The 17283-nt window shown below is 37.3% G+C and overlaps 1 protein-coding gene across 2 annotated transcripts in view; it reads left to right on the forward strand.

Moving 5' to 3' along the window:
• SRFR1 (Tetratricopeptide repeat (TPR)-like superfamily protein) overlaps nucleotides 1-17283 on the forward strand; it is a 40522-nt gene that overhangs the window by 12264 nt on the left and 10975 nt on the right. For both annotated transcript variants that reach the window (XM_026802104.3, XM_008782669.5), the window contains exons 7-15: nucleotides 1716-1782; nucleotides 3357-3457; nucleotides 5254-5361; nucleotides 7729-7799; nucleotides 7910-7966; nucleotides 10311-10419; nucleotides 10935-11015; nucleotides 12479-12565; nucleotides 16189-16395. In XM_026802104.3, the coding sequence (XP_026657905.2) occupies nucleotides 1716-1782; nucleotides 3357-3457; nucleotides 5254-5361; nucleotides 7729-7799; nucleotides 7910-7966; nucleotides 10311-10419; nucleotides 10935-11015; nucleotides 12479-12565; nucleotides 16189-16395 (888 nt within the window). The remainder of the gene's footprint in view (nucleotides 1-1715; nucleotides 1783-3356; nucleotides 3458-5253; nucleotides 5362-7728; nucleotides 7800-7909; nucleotides 7967-10310; nucleotides 10420-10934; nucleotides 11016-12478; nucleotides 12566-16188; nucleotides 16396-17283) is intronic.

Consider the following 17283-nt stretch of genomic DNA (forward strand, 5'->3'; position numbering starts at 1 on the left):
GGTAAAAGGAAAGGGTAACTTCAAAGAAAAGCACTGGCAGAGTTACAATCATGAGACAGGAAGCCTATGTATTTTCAGTAGACCAAGTCAGTAGGTGCCAGTGACACTAGCAGTAAGTTTTTATCTGTTGTAGATATTTGTTAAAAAATATTTTTCTGAGGTATTGGTGGGTAAAAGTCAGATCCATAGAAATAAAGAGGGAGTGTTATAGTGTTCTCCAGGGGAGACAAATTTTTTCTGGGTGAACTTTTAAAATGTATGGTGTGGATGAGCTATTGAGAAAGGTTTCATCTGAATATATTAGGGGAAGCTTTTTAAAGTAGAGGTATGTGAAAAAGAAATGTGTGGATGGATTAAAATTGTGCATTCTTGCTTGCATCCAAAAAAAAGAGAAGGGTGGGTGGGTAACTAGTATCTATCTTTGTGTAATTATGTGCACACAATATGCCTTTTTCTTGATGTCTTTATACTTAATTTATTTTCTTCTTCTTGTTCTGTTTGTTGCGGGAATCCACCAACAAACAGAGGGTTAATCTTGCTTATTGTACCTTTATTGATTGAATAAGCCCGAGATTTGTTTATTACTTTACCTCTTTAGCAAATGCAGTAAGGGAAAAATATAACCAACACGTGTCTCTTATAATCTTGTTGCTAGTGGATGCTTTCTGCTAAATTGCTTTGCGGACTGTGAAAGATTTATCTTGAGCATGAGAAGCATAATGATATGAAATATACAAAAGGAAGCAAGGAAGCAAAAATGTTAAAAGTTTGACTTACATAATTACAAAAGATGATTGGCTGAAAAAAAGTTTGAAGGATTTAAGACTTGCAGGCATATGCAAATAGCTCAAGGTAGGATTTCAAGTAATTGTTCACAATGTGGCACTACATAAGTATTCCCTAAGATGGAGACTTTGGAGCAATTAAGCAGATCTCCAAGCACTATGGGGTCTGGTATTGCTTCCCATATCCATTAGTAGGTGAGGTGCAGATTACTATTTCAACGTCTTCTGACCATTTGTTTACTAAAATTACTCTTTGGTCCTGATCTATAAGTTTAGTAGGGAAAAGAAAGGCAACTGCATTTGTTTAGGTCCAACTTATTTTTCAAGTTCGAGAACATCTGTCTTGTCTGTTGCCTGATGAAGAACCTTAATATGAAATTATGAGCAAGTATATAAATTCAAGGCCTTCCTACATATGACCATGCATAGGAGCCTCATTAAAGACCCTCTCTTTGCTTAATAACATCAATCCACAGCCTTTTCTCACCTTGCCATCCATAAAAACTCCAAACTTCCCATGACGATAGGACCAGAGAAGCAACTTTGTGTTCAGTTGGCAACAATAAATAGTGCTAAGATCCTCAAGCTTCTATTGGATAATTTTTATGAGAGAAGGATGAAATCTTTTGGTCATGCTTGAAGGCTTTTGCAATGATACCGAATTCATCAGCATAATGTAAAATACCGCTAGATACCTGGACCCTTGTACGATAAAACTTTGTTGTCTGATATTTTGTTTTCTTTTTCCTTTTCCTTTTATTTTAACCTCCCGATATAACATGATAACTTTTATTTTTTGGTGGCATAAATTGATGGTACCATGCATCGCTCAAATGGTAATTTGTGAAGTGTATTATATGCACTAGCAACATAGTGACGCATGGAAATTATGTTCATGTCCTTTAATAATTGTAGATATCTTGATTTCAGGCCATCGAGGATTTAACAAAAGCACTGGAATTTGAGCCAAATTCATCAGATATTCTACATGAAAGGGGTTAGTTCTTCCAACCTTTTTTTCTTAGTCTATTTCACATAATGCGTATTGATATCGACCCTCCTGTTTTCTTGTATGTACTTTTTTCCCTTCTCTTTGAAATAAAGACATGTATAAACAAGGAAAAGTCTTGGCAATAATCTTCTCTTTTCCTCCAGACAGCATAACATCTAAGAAAATAGATATAAGCGACCGGAGCTAACTCTTCCTATCATGGCTAGTTAAAATGTCATTGACAAAATGATTGGTTGACTTAATGCTTTATATGCTCATCATAACAACAATTGGCTGAAAATGCCTTTCCAAAATTAAGAATACTATTCTGCTTTTATTTCATTATCTGCAAATTAATTTTCCTGATTGAGCTATGAGAAATTGAATGGGCTTGCAAGATTAAATGACTAGAACATACTTTTGTGCTATAAGTGTGCTACATCCTAACCAGTATCGAACTCTAGTTTTTTGATATATTGCTTTGAGAGTTTTAACTCATGAAAACTTAAAATCTTGTACTTCTATTTAGATAGCTATATCATGAGGTTTTTTGGTCATAACATGCCTTGTTATCTTTGTGTGACGCTTACCAGCTTGCAATAAGAAAGCACTTAGGGATCTCCCTCCCTCCCCCCCTCTGTGTGTGTGTGTGTGTAATCTATTATACCAAGTGTGAGGGATAAATTGAATAAAACTTCCGCCTTTGTATCGAGGGAATGAAAATAAGGATCCCTAAGAGAGTAGAAATAAAAACAAGATAATTAACAACATGGGTGCAGCCTCCAAGGGACAATAGTAACACGGCTTTTCAACCTTAGTCTCTATTTTAGCAACTTTATCTGTCATAAAGGGATTAATTTAGAAAGTGCAAGCTGCCAAATGGATAGCTTTTATCGATAAGATGTTATTTAAGTTGATCAATGGTATGGAAGTATCCAAGTTTTTTGCATCTTCTTCCATGGCCATCATATGATGTGTATATCACATGACCAGCAATGAGCATACTTGGTTGTAGCCTGCATTATAGTACCAACTTGATTGGTATCGTTCACTTTGATACTATTTGCCATGAATATGTTTTCATATTGCATATCCTGCAAGGCATGAATAAGAAACCTGCAGAACATTCATTTTTTAAATTTTTAGTTTGTGGATATCATGATTAATGATGTTAATTTTAAAATTTTTAGTACTTGGATTCATTTTGCAACTGTCGGACTCAATCCTAATATAACTTGATGTCATATGACTTGAAAGTTTGATGAATACTGGTTCATGGGCCCATTATTGAAATAATTTTCAGTGCGTGAAGTTACTTTACACTAGATATTCATGCTTGTCCTATCTATCACATGGACTTGAAACTGCAAAATGCTGTTGAGTTATCAGGTTAATTCATCTAATCTGAAGCACTATTTTGTGTTTCAGATAATATAGTGCATTACAGGTTTTGCTATTGATACTATCAACAGAATAAAAGTTAAAAATGTTTTCCTAGATTTGACTATATTGCATGGTTTTAAAATAATAAACTCATATTGTGAAATATATCATTAATATTTCAGTACTCTGACTTGCAGGAATTGTTAATTTCAAATTCAAGGATTTTGATGCTGCTGTGGCAGACCTTTCTGCATGTGTCAAGCATGACAAGAAAAACAAATCTGCTTATACATACTTAGTAAGTAAAGCTTATTATCTTGTTTATGAACCATATTTTAAAGTATTTCTTTGGGTCCCAATATTTAAACTTTAGCATAATGATAGATAACGAACCTCAACCCTTCTATTCTGGGCAAAATCTTTCATTGTTATTCATAACAATTAATTCTCAAGTTTTTCATCAGTGCATTCCACCATCTGGGTGTTCTTCATCAGTCTGCAATTTTTTTTTTTTGATCGTTTACAGAGTTCTAAGGCCTTCCATTCTTAAGGCTCTTCTTTGATCTTTGTTATAGATGTCCACACCATCTCAATAATTTCTCCATGCCATAGTTGATTCAACTGTTGAGCTTCTCTGTGTACTTATTTGTAAACACTAAGTTTTACAATTTACCTTACAATTGCTCTAACATTTTGATCTTAAATGCTCATTTTGTTTACCTGCATGTCTGCACCTTCTTTGTTGCATAATGTCATGGCACATACAACACTGATCTAGTGTATCAATAGAAAAAAATTACATCACTGGTCTTTTATTTTTGTTGTACAACTTTTTCTTGTTGCAACATGCGATAATCATGTAATGCTTCTGAAGCACATCTCCGCTTCATCCATCTTTAATTTTTTACATGTCTGCAGATTATGATTACTTATTTAAATAAAATATCTAATGTAATGAAAGTATCAGTCTGAGATACTCTTTCTTTTTTTTCCCAGTGAGTTAGTCTGAGCTACGCTACCAATTTATGTTCTAAATTTGATTATCAAATATGAAAGCACCTCATTTACATTCATGCTCTCAATGTCAATGCTTTTATTATCATTTATTTTTTTTAAAAAAATGTTTATTAGGAATTCTCGAGCCATGGTGCAATGTAAGGTTGCTCCATTGTAATATGGGTGCCATGGGCTCAAAACATCGAAATAGTCTCTTTGCACTTGGGGATAAGGCTTCATACATTTGACTCTCGCTAGACCCCGTAGTGGTGGGAGCCTTGTGCATTAGGCTGCCCTCTTTTCACAGACCTTCTCTAAGTTTTTGATGTTACTCTCCTTATTGCTCAACATTGCGAAAATTCCTCCTGTGTCTGTCATATATTTTAAGTTGCTGAAAACTGCATGTAAATTTTCTTCTTTCTCGACAGTTCTTTCATGAAATGTTCAGGCAAGGAAGCATGATCACTTGGCCTTAAAGCTGTGTTGTTTCTCTAGATCTAGTTCTCTCAATCTATGCAACCAACCTCTGTCATATGTACAACATCTGGCTTTGGAGTTCTATTTTGTGCTAACTGGCAACATTCTGTATTTGTATAAGAATAGGTCTCCAGTCATTTTCATTTCCCTAAATTAAGGACCTCCATGTACAAGCTAGTAAAGCATTGGTTTTTCTTCTAATATTTTCTATACTATTCTTGATAATATGGCAAGTTTCAATTTCTTTAACTTCATTGCCTCAAACATGTACTTTATTTTTGTTTTTCCAATAGGATGGTATGCCAATGGCTTTTATGTGTCCCTCCTTCTGAGCCAATTTTTCTGTGAAAATTTTCATGTACCAGTTTCTTAAATATTTTCTCCTTTTCTAAGTATTAACATCGAGCTACAAAACTTTACAGTGCTGACTCATTATTTGCTTATTGTGAAATATGACTTTCTTACTTATTCTTAATATAACTTGTATCAACTCTCAATATAACTTGTATCAACTCTCAAGATATTCTTCTAACCTTCTCTTGAAGAGTAAAGAAGCATTTCTGTTATTAAATTTCAGTTTTGTCACTTTTGTGGTTATGCTATCTATGATCATGGCTGTAGGGTCTGGCTTTATCAGCAAGTGGTGAGTACCATAAAGCTGAAGAGGCACATCTCAAATCGATACAACTTGATCAAAATTTCGTCGATGGTTGGGCCCATCTTGCACAGGTAACTCATCTGCAAACCATGGGCAGCCTTTCGATCAAATTCATCACTTACTATCGCTTTTCTATGTGGAATTTAATTTCACCTTTTATACTTGGTTGCATGGCTGCAGTTGCACTATTTTTATTTATGTGCACTGACATAATACTTTTATTTTTGCTTAGTGAAAAATCTTTAGTATATGTTTGATTTCAATTCTCTTTCATGTAAGTGGTGTTCTCAGCTCACTGGTACTTTGAACTTTTTGTTGAGGTCTGCACTTATCAGTAATTGTGCTACTTCTCCTATTATGGTTCTATATATACTATCAGCTGGATGAAGTTGGTGACCGGCTACATTAGTCATTTTGTTATATCAGCACAAATTTGATGTATATGATGATATCGGAATTTCAATGGCAGGTTTTGGAATGCATGCTCATCAAGACTAGAAACTTAATATACAAGGTCTGCGAAACTATTCCGAATCATCCGGTTCGAAGCGTCCCAAGCCGTACCGGTGGTGGACCGGGACAATTTTGGCATTGAAACCGAGATGCCGTCGCCGGAAGGAGAAAAAGGGAAGAAAAAAGAGGAAAAGAGAGAGAGAGAGAGAGAGCGCCGGGAAGGGAGGGAGAGGGAGCGGAAGAGAGGCCGGCCGGCGAAGGCCGGAGAGCCTCTGCTCCGTCTCCGGTTTCCTGTTTCATTCGAAACAGAGGCCAGGAGGGGCGTCTTTTATTTTTGTATTTTTTAAGTTGAAGTCGGCATCTCATTGCCGACTTCACTTATTTTTTTTTTTCAAGTGAAGTCGGCAATGGGTTTGCCGACTTCAACTTAAAAAATGCAAAAATAAAAGGATCCCCCTCTGGGCTGTTGTTTCGAATGAAACAAGGGACCGGAGGTGGAGCCCCGCCTCCGCGTCTCCCGGCCTCCGCCTCCTCCGTGCGGAGGCTCCTCAGTCGGGGCTGACCTCTCTCTTCCTCTCCCTCTGCCGCCTTCCCTCGCTTTCTCTTTTCCTCTTTCGTTCTCCTTATCCCCTGTCTCTTCTATTGTATTGGTACGGGCCTGGCACGGCATGACACGGGCTCGTACCGACTTATCCCGCCGAGCAATCGGTACGGTGCCTGGTACCGATTCTGCCGACGTTGCTAATATATATTGTCAGGATTCTTGCCATAAATAAGACGACATTCTTAAGGGTATGTATGATCCTTACATGCTCCGAAGAATGAAATTAGCATATGTTTAAGCATCACTTCACCAGCAATAGAAAATGACAATTAAGGCATATAAAAGATCTACCAACTAGAAAATGAAAGTTAATACTGAGACAAATTCAAAAGATGAGTTAAGCAATGTTCTGAGATTTAGGGCCATTGATGACGAATCACGGGCTTAGGAGGTGCCAGAATAATTAATAAGCTGAATGGTGATGGTGAGACATGTGGCTACAGTACAATGTGAAGCTACATGTATAATGACTCGCGGCAAGGTGAACTCATGTACCAGAATACAAACTATCAAAGACCATCCTTCAACTCCCTGCGTAAAAATCTTTCAGACTCTGCTAACCACTTGTTTCATCAAACCATATCCATCATATTTCTAAGAAAAAATCACCCCATGATGCAAACTGCTAGTAAAGCCTCAACCATATTATTGTTATCCTATTTTTATCCTAGATATGCAACCATGTTCTTTCTCTTTCACCACCAGTCATTTTAACAACTTTCAGTTGTTTGCTGCTAATCCTGTGTTGGCCACAGGAATAGTTTTCATTTTGAAGTCTGCTGGCGGTCTTGCTTTCTCCAAGTATTAATTCTTTCCTTTTATTAACACTAATTCAATTTTGGATATATGTAGACAGTATGATTGGTAAATAAAATCCAATCTCAGAAATTAAAGCTGCCAAACTGAAGACCACATTCAGGTTCTTGGTTAGCAGAGTAAAATAATAACCTGGACTGCATCTCTGAGGATAGTATTGCGCCATTTTTTTTTTGAGATTAGAAACATCTATTCAATCTTTGTTCTATGTAACATGCTTTTGACAGTAATAATCTGTGAAGATTACGAGGAAATTATCATGTATCTTTGTTAAGAATTCATCTTTACTCTTGGATATGAAATTGAGTTCTTTTTCAGTTACATGCGTTTTAATACATCCGGAACAATATATATATGAACTTATGAGTGCCATTTTTCTGGGAAAGCTAAAAAAGTTGGTGGATACATTTTCTTTCTTAAGCATGTTAGGCAAATGTTAAACTAATATCAAACATATCACATGTTAACTTGCCTGTGAAGCCCCATGGTTCATTGAATATGTCTGTGTGTTCCCCTAAATTACTGTCTTAATATTTATCAGCCACATGCATGGCTTATTTTGCAGTTTTACCAAGATTTGGCTAATTCAGAAAAGGCGCTGCATTGTCTCAAAAAAGTTCTACTTGTTGATGAAAGGTATAAATGCACATCCTCTAGTATATATAATAATTCTGTCAAGAGGTCCAACCCTTCCATTATTTTTGTAACTTAATAAGTTCTTTCTCTTTGGTTCAAATGCTTCTTAGGTTTGCTAAAGCGTATCATTTGCGTGGGCTACTTTACCATGGGATGGGCCAACACAGGTGATGAATCCTTTTCTTTTAGTTGTGCTTTCATAATTATGTTATAGATTCGGAGGGGTGTGCTACTTTAAATGTTCTTCCTGCATTTCATCATGGGGGTAAGTGGTTTCCAAGAGATTTGAATAATCCATCCAGAATCTGAGCGGTCAGTCTCCATTTTTTTTCTGGAGTTACTGTGAGTTTTGCATAGGCTGAATGGAATTAGAATAGGAGTTGTCTGTTGCTTAATTTAAATGCTGAGCAATTCTTTGATTTTGAAATTGATATAAAATAGCTAGGGGTGCAAATGGGTCGGGTCAGGTCCTGAGTGACCCGGATCCGACCCGATTTCTTGTTCGGGTCCTAATTTTGGACCCAGACCTGACCCGGTTGAACATCGGGTCGGGTCGGATTGGGTCTAGGCCTACAATTTTTGACCCAACGGGTCATTCGGGTCGGGTCCATGTATAACCCAGACCTGACCCAAAAAATCTGGGTCGGGTCGGGTCCGGGTCGGATCTTTCATATAATCTCTATAATTTTGGTCATACCTTCCTATCTAAATTCTAGTCCAAGATTGGTTGATATTTCCCTCACAGAAAATCAGAAATATGCCGTGAACTAGTGAGGTTCTTTCTCCCTCATTGAAGTTTTTGGAATATACCTTCCTATCTAAATTCTAGTCCAAGATTGGTTGATATTTCCCTCACAGAAAATCAGAAATATGCCGTGAAGTAGTGCGGTTCTTTCTCCCTCATTGAAGTTTTTGGAATATCAGAATATTTGTCTGGTCGCTAACAAGGTGCTATTAATTTTGGATTGTCTGATGTATTCTCCATTTGAGCAGCCTGTTTTGTAGACTTTTGAAGGTTTTGATTTGATTTTGGATTATGAGGGTTAAACTATTGACCATTTTTTAGGTCATCAGGGGAAAGTGTCCATGTATAATTCTCCATACCAAGTGCTTTTTCTTATAAATGCGAATGATAAAGCATGCTTCAGAATTCATGGAGGCTTTGCAATTATGCTACTCTTTTCCAGTGGGGAATTTTGCTGCAATCCTGCATCAGAACTACGCTTCCCTGGCTATGGTTGATATTTAACAAGTATTCTTGCTAAAGTACGCTTTGAGTTTTTGGCAGCTATAAATTTTGAATCTGATAAGTTCTAACGGTATTATGCTTTTGATCAAAGGTCAGTTGCATTCATCGACTTATAATGGATTGTTATGTTGAGCGAGACGCATTCCAGCGTATCTGGGAAGTGAGTTTGCCCCAGTACTTTGAGTCCTCTGTGGGCAAGGCCGCAAGGGCGGCACAACTTTGGGCATATGCGCTGCGTGATCCCATCTTTATGCATTGATTCAACCATAAAGAAGCATCGCATGCATTTTGCGCATGCTCTGTACCTTAAGAAAGAAATCCATGTGATAAGCAGCAGCGATAAGCACCATTGGAAAATATAATCTTTCATATTCTGAGACACAACAAAAGTAGAAGGATAAACAAAGTAATTTATTTAAACAATGGGTAATCTAGGTCTAAAAGGGTAATCCGGGTTTGGGTTCGGGTCGATTCGGGTCTTTTGGTAAAAGATCCAAAATTGGCCCAAAAAAAATGGGTCGGGTCCTAGTCGGGTCAAGAATGGGTTGACCCAGACCTGACTGGAGAAATAGAACGGGTCGAAATATAAGACCTGACCCGGCCCCACGGGTCCTAAAATTCGGGTTGGGTCGGGTCTATGCGGGTCAAACCGACCCATTTGCAGCCCTAAAAATAGCTGGTCGTTAGGGGATGGTAAAGTCTGAATGGGACAGTAGTTGCAGTAAGGTTAGATTTCCATCGAAGATCAAAGAGCTAAATATAAGGGCTGGTTGCTACTAGGAGTGAACATGCTTTACTCCTGGAATTGTTTAGTCATCAAAAATTCAAAGGGTAAAAACTGGTTGCCCAAATGTTGGTTGACTTTATTAATTTTCCATTTCCATTATTTGCAGACATAAAATCTGGACTACAGTCTTCTGTTAATTTTCTTCTTTTCTTTTATTAACATTTTCTTTCTTTGTGCGATGTTAATAGTGGACTTCAGTTTGTGAATCAGAGAATTTTACATGCGGGTGATGCTGTTGTTATTCTTGCTACCATATGTTGATTGTCCAAAATCTATTTTATGGTACTTAAATGCAACATAGATATCCATATGGAATAAAAAAGGGAATGAAATGACTGATTGCATGGAAATCTCCCTCTTTTTATGTGCTAGTTTGTTGAATATCGAAGCCTCATAAATTGTTGTTTTACTTCATGTCTGTATTCTTAGCTTTCTGTGATTTATCTGTTCTACTCACGGTGATTTGATATTGCAGGATTGCCATAAAAGAGTTGTCTCTTGGATTGAGTATTGAAAGCACAAATATTGAATGCTTGTACTTACGTGCCTCCTGCTATCATGCAATTGGAGAATATGGAAATGCGGTACTTTACACCTTATCAGCAAATGCTTTACTCCCCCACCCTCTCTCTCTTGTATGCATGCATGCACGTGCAGACTTAGACCTGTTCTTTTGAAAATAAGTGTCAGAGCTTCCTTAGAAATCAACTCACAATCCTAAGGATATATGTACAGAAGGAACAGGATTTCAAATTTTTGTGAATACAGAATTCAAGTAGCAAAATTCATGTTAATTATATATTCCAAGTAAAACTTATCATTTAGTCAAAAAAACTGTGGTTTTATAGCACTCTTGGGAATGTTCAAGTGAACCCTCTGTCATATTGCAGTTGCGCTTGTAACAACATTCCATGTTAAAGTAATTCTGAAGAGGTGCATCAAATATTTTGCATTATCTTCATATATTAAGTTACCATAGGTTCATTTCTGACTTTTGTTTGCTCAGTTTATTAAGCCAGTCTCACCCATAACCTCTTCTGGCCAAATGCATGGAGTACCCCTTTTACTAGTTTTTTCTCCTGTGCTGCTTTTGTTCCAGGTCAAAGACTATGATGCTGTACTGGATTTGGAACTTGATTCTATGGATAAATTTGTACTTCAGTGCTTGGCTTTCTATCAGGTAATTTAATCAGTAATGGCCTAATTCAGCATTATGATTTCAGATAACTATCTGCTACGGCTTTAAAACTTTTCTAAATGCTTTCTGGAAATTAATGTTGTGTTGCTATTCTTGTTACTAGCACTTCAATTTTCCAGTTTCTTATTTTAGTGGCAAAATTATCTGCTGCTGGGCTATATACATATTTTAGCTCTTCAGCACTAATTTCTTTTGTTGCTTTTTTCTTTCTTTGTTGCTCTCATTTCCCCTCTTCCTTTTGAAGCTTTGGTGAGTTGTTGATTTTGCTTTGAAGGTTTGACTTAATAAATTGAACTGATTGCAATGTCATTGGAAAGAGACTTCTGTATTTTGCTAATTCCAGCAAATCCACTCCTCTGTTTTTGAGAACTGCAATCCCTTCCTTTATTGTGCGAATTAATAGGATTACAAAATCAGATGATAATAGTATCTAACTAGAATTCTTTTTTTCCCCTTGAAAATGGGAGGGGTGCTTTTTCGTTGCTAAGCAGGCAACTCTTTTGCCTCTTCGGTTGGGAATATACTCCATTTCCAAGAGGCTTGGTATTGAGTTAAGAAATGGTTATGATATGTTCTCAAACAATGGATCATATTCCAGTCAATTGGGAATATACTCCATTTCCAAGAGGCTTGGTATTGAGTTAAGAAATGGTTATGATATGTTCTCAAACAATGGATCATATTCCAGTCAATATAACTTGCAGATTTGATGAGTCTTGCCAATAAACCTTTTCTTTCCTTGTTTTCTGCACAAAAGGTAGATGTTAAATTTGTAGTTGGTTTATAAACTGTTTTGTTTTCCCATTATGAACGATAGCCAAGCGATTTCTTACCATGCATTTTGGCTTCTCTATGCGTTCTATGTCAATTGAAAGACATTTGCATGGAATGTGCATGTCATTCAAATTTTATGTTTAAACCCTTTAGATGTTGTAGTTTTATAGGTGGATCTCAATTTAGGTAGTCCATCATGTACTTTGAGTTGGGTTTCAAATCCTGTTAGTAGAGTTGTAGCCAAACTCAATCACCATGTACATAAGCACACATGCGGGCGCATGTTTTGTGTGTATACCTCATAAAGTGGGATATAATCATGATATATCCATGAAGATTCACTGAAGTACCAAGATTTAATATGCCATCTTTAAGATTAATCCATCAAACTCGTCAAGGTAAATGGATGTCATTTGCTTGTTCTCTTCCCCTTAATGCATGTCTGTTTTGTGAAATGTCTCTATCACTTTCTGAATCTCTAATGGGTTATTACTATATTGCTTTCAGTAGTGCTGTACTTTTGTATCAACTAATCTTCCTTGAATGTGCTTTTTTGTAGATGATTTTATTTTGTTTATGTTGTTTTTAATTTACTATTTGGTCTTCATATCATCCATTTGTGCAAATACTAAACTGCTGAGTTGGTTTTTCCCTCCTGAGATCTGCTGTAGAAGGAAATTGCATTGTACACTGCTTCAAAGGCTAACAGCGAATTCTGTTGGTTTGATATTGATGGAGATATTGATCCACTTTTCAAGGTATTATCATTTTTAAATTATTGTTAGTGATGTTCAATTTTCATGCCTTTTGATATGTATAATAGTGGAGATCCAACTTTATGTGGATCATGAGCCATATTATTCACTTACTCAGTTATTGAGAATTTTTTTAATCCCTCATCTGTAATATTTTAATTGTTTGTTATATTCTGAGGTTTGTCCAACAGAAAAAAATGTTGACTGTATATGTTGGTTTAATCTCAGCATTGTAGTAATTGTTTATTGGCAACTGGATAGATAGAATATGCTGTCAACACTTAGTTTATAAGAATTCAAGATTGATAACTTGTAAAGTCTCAAGTTCAAAGAAAGTTGAGTTTGAGTTTAGTATCATAGATCATTTATCATGTGCCATAAGCTAGTGCTGGTGATTTGAAAGCACATTTTTTCTTTGTTTTTATTTCTTTTTCTTTAAATTTTAGTTTGCGAATTTCATTGATGAAATAATTTCTGAAGTTGATATTTAACACATTTTATTGATCAATTATATCTGTGGATGTTTTTCATATGCATTTACTAACACAGATTGTTATGAAACCAAGGGTGCCAATCAGATGTTACGGTACTAAGATTGTGCAAATTAATTTTCATGGCACCAAGAGTCGACCACTGATATAAATCTCTCCTCCATTTTTTCCCCTTTATGCTCAGTTCTTATTGTATGACTCAAAAAGTCTAAACACAAAAAAAATGTCAGAGATTATTTTTTGAAATTCAAATTGATCTCAGCAACTTGCTGCTGGGGGTACTGAAAATGCCTGTTGTCCTGTTCCATTTTCTACAAATTCCTTGGGTTGTCTTTTCTTCATGTTTACTCTTTTTAGGACTAATCAGAATCACAAGTTTGTCTGCAAGAGCTCTTGAAGCATTTAAGTCTTTCTGATTATTTTAACTGAAAATTATCCATAATGCCAGTGAAAGGGTTCTCAGTAGGGTAAACAGGAAGCTTGAAGCATCATGAACTTACAGTCGCATTATTACAGAAGCAATCCTATGCATATTATCCCTATAATTCCACCTCATTGCCTAATAATCTGATCTTTTCTTTTTCTTATGCTTCATGAATACCTTGAATAGCTGTTACTAGCACTATTTCTGGACTTCTTTACTGGCAAAATTACTATTTTTAGAGTGGTAAGATCATGTGAGCCACTTTTGTGGGTTGTTAAAAACTTGATTTTCCCTTTTCTTCTACATCTGGTTATTCTGGGATGTGATGGGTGTAATACACTAATTTATTATCTTCAGTGTAAATTCAAAGTTGGGTTTCTTGGAGTTACCAATTTGTCAAGTGAGGGCTGTTGATTTTACAAAATTATAAGCAAGAGTTGGATGTTCTGTATTAAGGATGATAAAATGTGATGGAATGTTGAGTATGTAAAAGCTGGAATGGTGGTTTTTTTTTAAAAGAAAATGTTTTAGAAGGAGATGAACATTTTCTACATTTTTTTAGTCCATGGGTAACGGCATTTTTCCTTGAAATTGTTGAAATTTTTTTAGCAGGCAGAAATGTTCACTATGGGATGAGTTAGGGGGTGACAATCCTAACCCTGACCTATTTGCCTGAACCAAACACGTTGGATTCAATGGTCAGGTATGGGTCAATTAACCCCGACCTCCGGCATGTCATGTAGGTATGGGTCAAGACCCCTCAACCTGTCAGGTCATGGAGATATAGGTATATATTATTTTCTAGCTGAAAATATAATTATATAACAAAAGGTGTTATGAGTCATTTGGATATTGATCCAATAACTCATACCCTCTATTGAGGAGAACATATATTGAGAACAAAGGACCTGGTTGTTTATTGTCATGTATTTAGTTGTTAATTGCAGTACAGGTTTTGATTACTTGATATGGTAAAATAGGTTTTGATATAACATATGGTATAAACAACCCCCAAAAGTTATGGAACTAAGAGCTTGTTCATGCAACAAACAGGCCAAAACAATGCGGATCCGGGTGAAGACTTGTCAATGGGTCAGAAATGGGTCTGGCAGGTTGATTAAGGTTTCAGTCAGGCATCCCTAACCCATAAGTGGGTTGGATTTGGTTAGGGTCAGGCCCATAGGAACTTGATATATGCGCTTAACCCGGTCTGAACCTGGACCCCCATTGCCACCCATGTGCACATGTATGTCAACCCCCCAAAAATTGAATGATTTACCTTAAGGTATAGTGGCAAAATTCAACATGTGGTAGGAATATATGAATCCCATGAAACCAAGGTCCGCCGTACCGGATCCGGTAGGCATACTGATCGCCAAATGGACCGGTACGGTTTTGGTTCGTACCGGAATCGGGCGGTACGAATCGGCCAGCTCTTCTCCATCGGAGCTGGAGAAGAAGAGAACGAGAGAGCGCGGGGAAGAGAGGGAGGAGATTTGTGGTTGCCATCGGAGAGCCGCGGAGGGGCGGCGGAGGCCCCCCGGGGGGGGGGGGGGGGGGCACAGGTCTCCTCCCTCCCTCTCTTCCCCGCGCTCTCTCTCCTTCTCTTCGTCTTCGGCACAGAACCGGCCCGTACCGGTTTCCACGGCTCCGGCGTACCGGTAGCTGGCTGGACCGATTCGTACCGGCCGTTACGGGCCGGTTCGGCATACCATGCATGAAACTATATGGAGTTATGGAGAATTCGTGGGGTAACACAAAGAAGTTCAAATATAAATAATGTTTAAGTATGGGAAGAGGAAATTGTAATATGTATACGAATACAAGCCTTATCTAATCAATTTGGGGTAAATTGAACTGATAGAAGACCAAAATTTCAGTACAGAAAAACTATGAGTCCCAAGCATACTTGAACTATAAGGACTTATGGGGTGGCCTATGAATTAGAAAGGATTAAAGACTCCAACTGCGTCAAGTAGCTAGCACTAGGCACGCCAAAAAAGAGGATATTGTGGTTTAGCAGGTTGTTGGAAGGCTGGGATAGATTTCCCTTGTAAAACCACACCAAACTGTTATGGTTCTGTTGGTTTTTGACAAGACAGGTTTTGATTCACCAGATTTTAGGGTCCAGCAGGAAATTGGAAGGTCGGGATGAACCTTCCTTGTAAAACCACACCAAAACTCCCAACTTTCCTGCTGGCAATTTCAAGCTATAGCTGGATTTTCTATGAAGTCCAAAGTTAAAAGATGGATCCTATGTGGTAGGTCTGAATTTTTTAAGAAGGGTTCGGGATGCCAGGTAATAAAGCCAAATAAATTGGGTTAAATATTAGCAACAGGATGCATGGGGAATACCTATCTACATGGTGTCAATCAAACATTCTCTCTCTTTATATGCTCTATTGAAAATTGTTGTATGAAGTGCAGACATCTATGATAGTACAAATTCATATAAATTTGGGTGGGCTCTTTTGTTGTTGAAATTTATGTCAATAAAGAACTTTTGTGAATATTCTCTCTGCCAATTCACTCGAGAGTAGCTGTTATGAGTATGCAGGATATTTTTAGATGACTAGAATAAGATATAAAATGCTTGCGATTTTGGTTTCTGCACTTTTTTCTGTATTTTCTTTTATATGGTTTGTTCTTTTATTAATGGTCATCTGATCTGTGTTCATTGACTGACGTGCATCATTTCCATCTCTTTGCAGGAATATTGGTGCAAAAGACTGCACCCAAAATATGTATGTGAGAGAGTTTTTCGGCAGCCTCCCTTGCGTGAGTCTTTAAAAAGGGGCCGACTTAAGAAGCAAGAATTCGTGGTCACGAAGCATAGACAAACTCTTCTACAAGCAGCAGATTTTATTGGACAGAAGATCCAATACAACTGTCCTGGCTTCTTGCCAAATAGGCGTCAGGTGACCAACATTTTTGATTTCATTACATAAAAATTGGTTCTTTTATCCTATTTATTCTCCTTGTATATGCAATTTGTTGATTGCTGTTATGATTCATATCTTTTTTGTTTAGCTTGTTGTTTCTGTTTTTAATATTTCACACCCTATCAGGTTTATTAAATAATAGGAGGAATTGGGATTGCATTGACTTTCAAATTTTATCATATGATGTTTCAGATTTGTTGCTTGCTTCATTTTTGTAATCCAGAAATCTATAAATTTTATTAGGCTGAATTTTCTCAATCTGTATTTCTAGAGTAGCTCAGACTCTTTATTTCTTCGGAGGATGAGAATATATCCCATCGAGTTGTATTATGAACATGAGAAGTGAACTAATAGATTCATATGGTTTTATACAAGGTTCGCTGTCTCAGTATCGGACTCCGTACTAGTACCATCCTATTATAGTGTGAGTATGAGTACGATATGTGAAGGTAAGGCATACCAAGAGTTGGTGTGCTACGAGATTGCATACGGATTTGGTATTAGTACGGTACCGATTGGTACGACAAATCTTAGTTTCATGGTCGGCGGAACCGTCCCGAACCGTCCGGTTCAGAGCGTACCAAGCTGTACTAGTGGCGGACCGGAATGGTTCTAGCAACCAAAACGAGAAACTGGCGACAGAAGGGGAGAAGAGAAGGAAATAGAGGAAAAGAGAGCGAGGGAAGGAGGGAGAGGGAGAGGGAGAGGAAGTGAGAAGGTGGAGGCCGGCTGGCGGAGGGTCGGAGAGCCGCCATGCGGAGGAGGTAGAGGAGGGGCTCTGCCTCCGGTTCTCCTATTTCGTTCGAAACAGGGGTCCTGAAGGGGGCTCTTTATTTTTGCGATTTTTAAGTGAGTCGGCAAACT

The sequence above is a fragment of the Phoenix dactylifera genome, chromosome 1, assembly GCF_051530095.1.
Source record: "Phoenix dactylifera cultivar Ajwa chromosome 1, Ajwa_hap1_PhDact_Kaust_v1.1, whole genome shotgun sequence".
Lineage (NCBI taxonomy): Eukaryota > Viridiplantae > Streptophyta > Magnoliopsida > Arecales > Arecaceae > Phoenix > Phoenix dactylifera.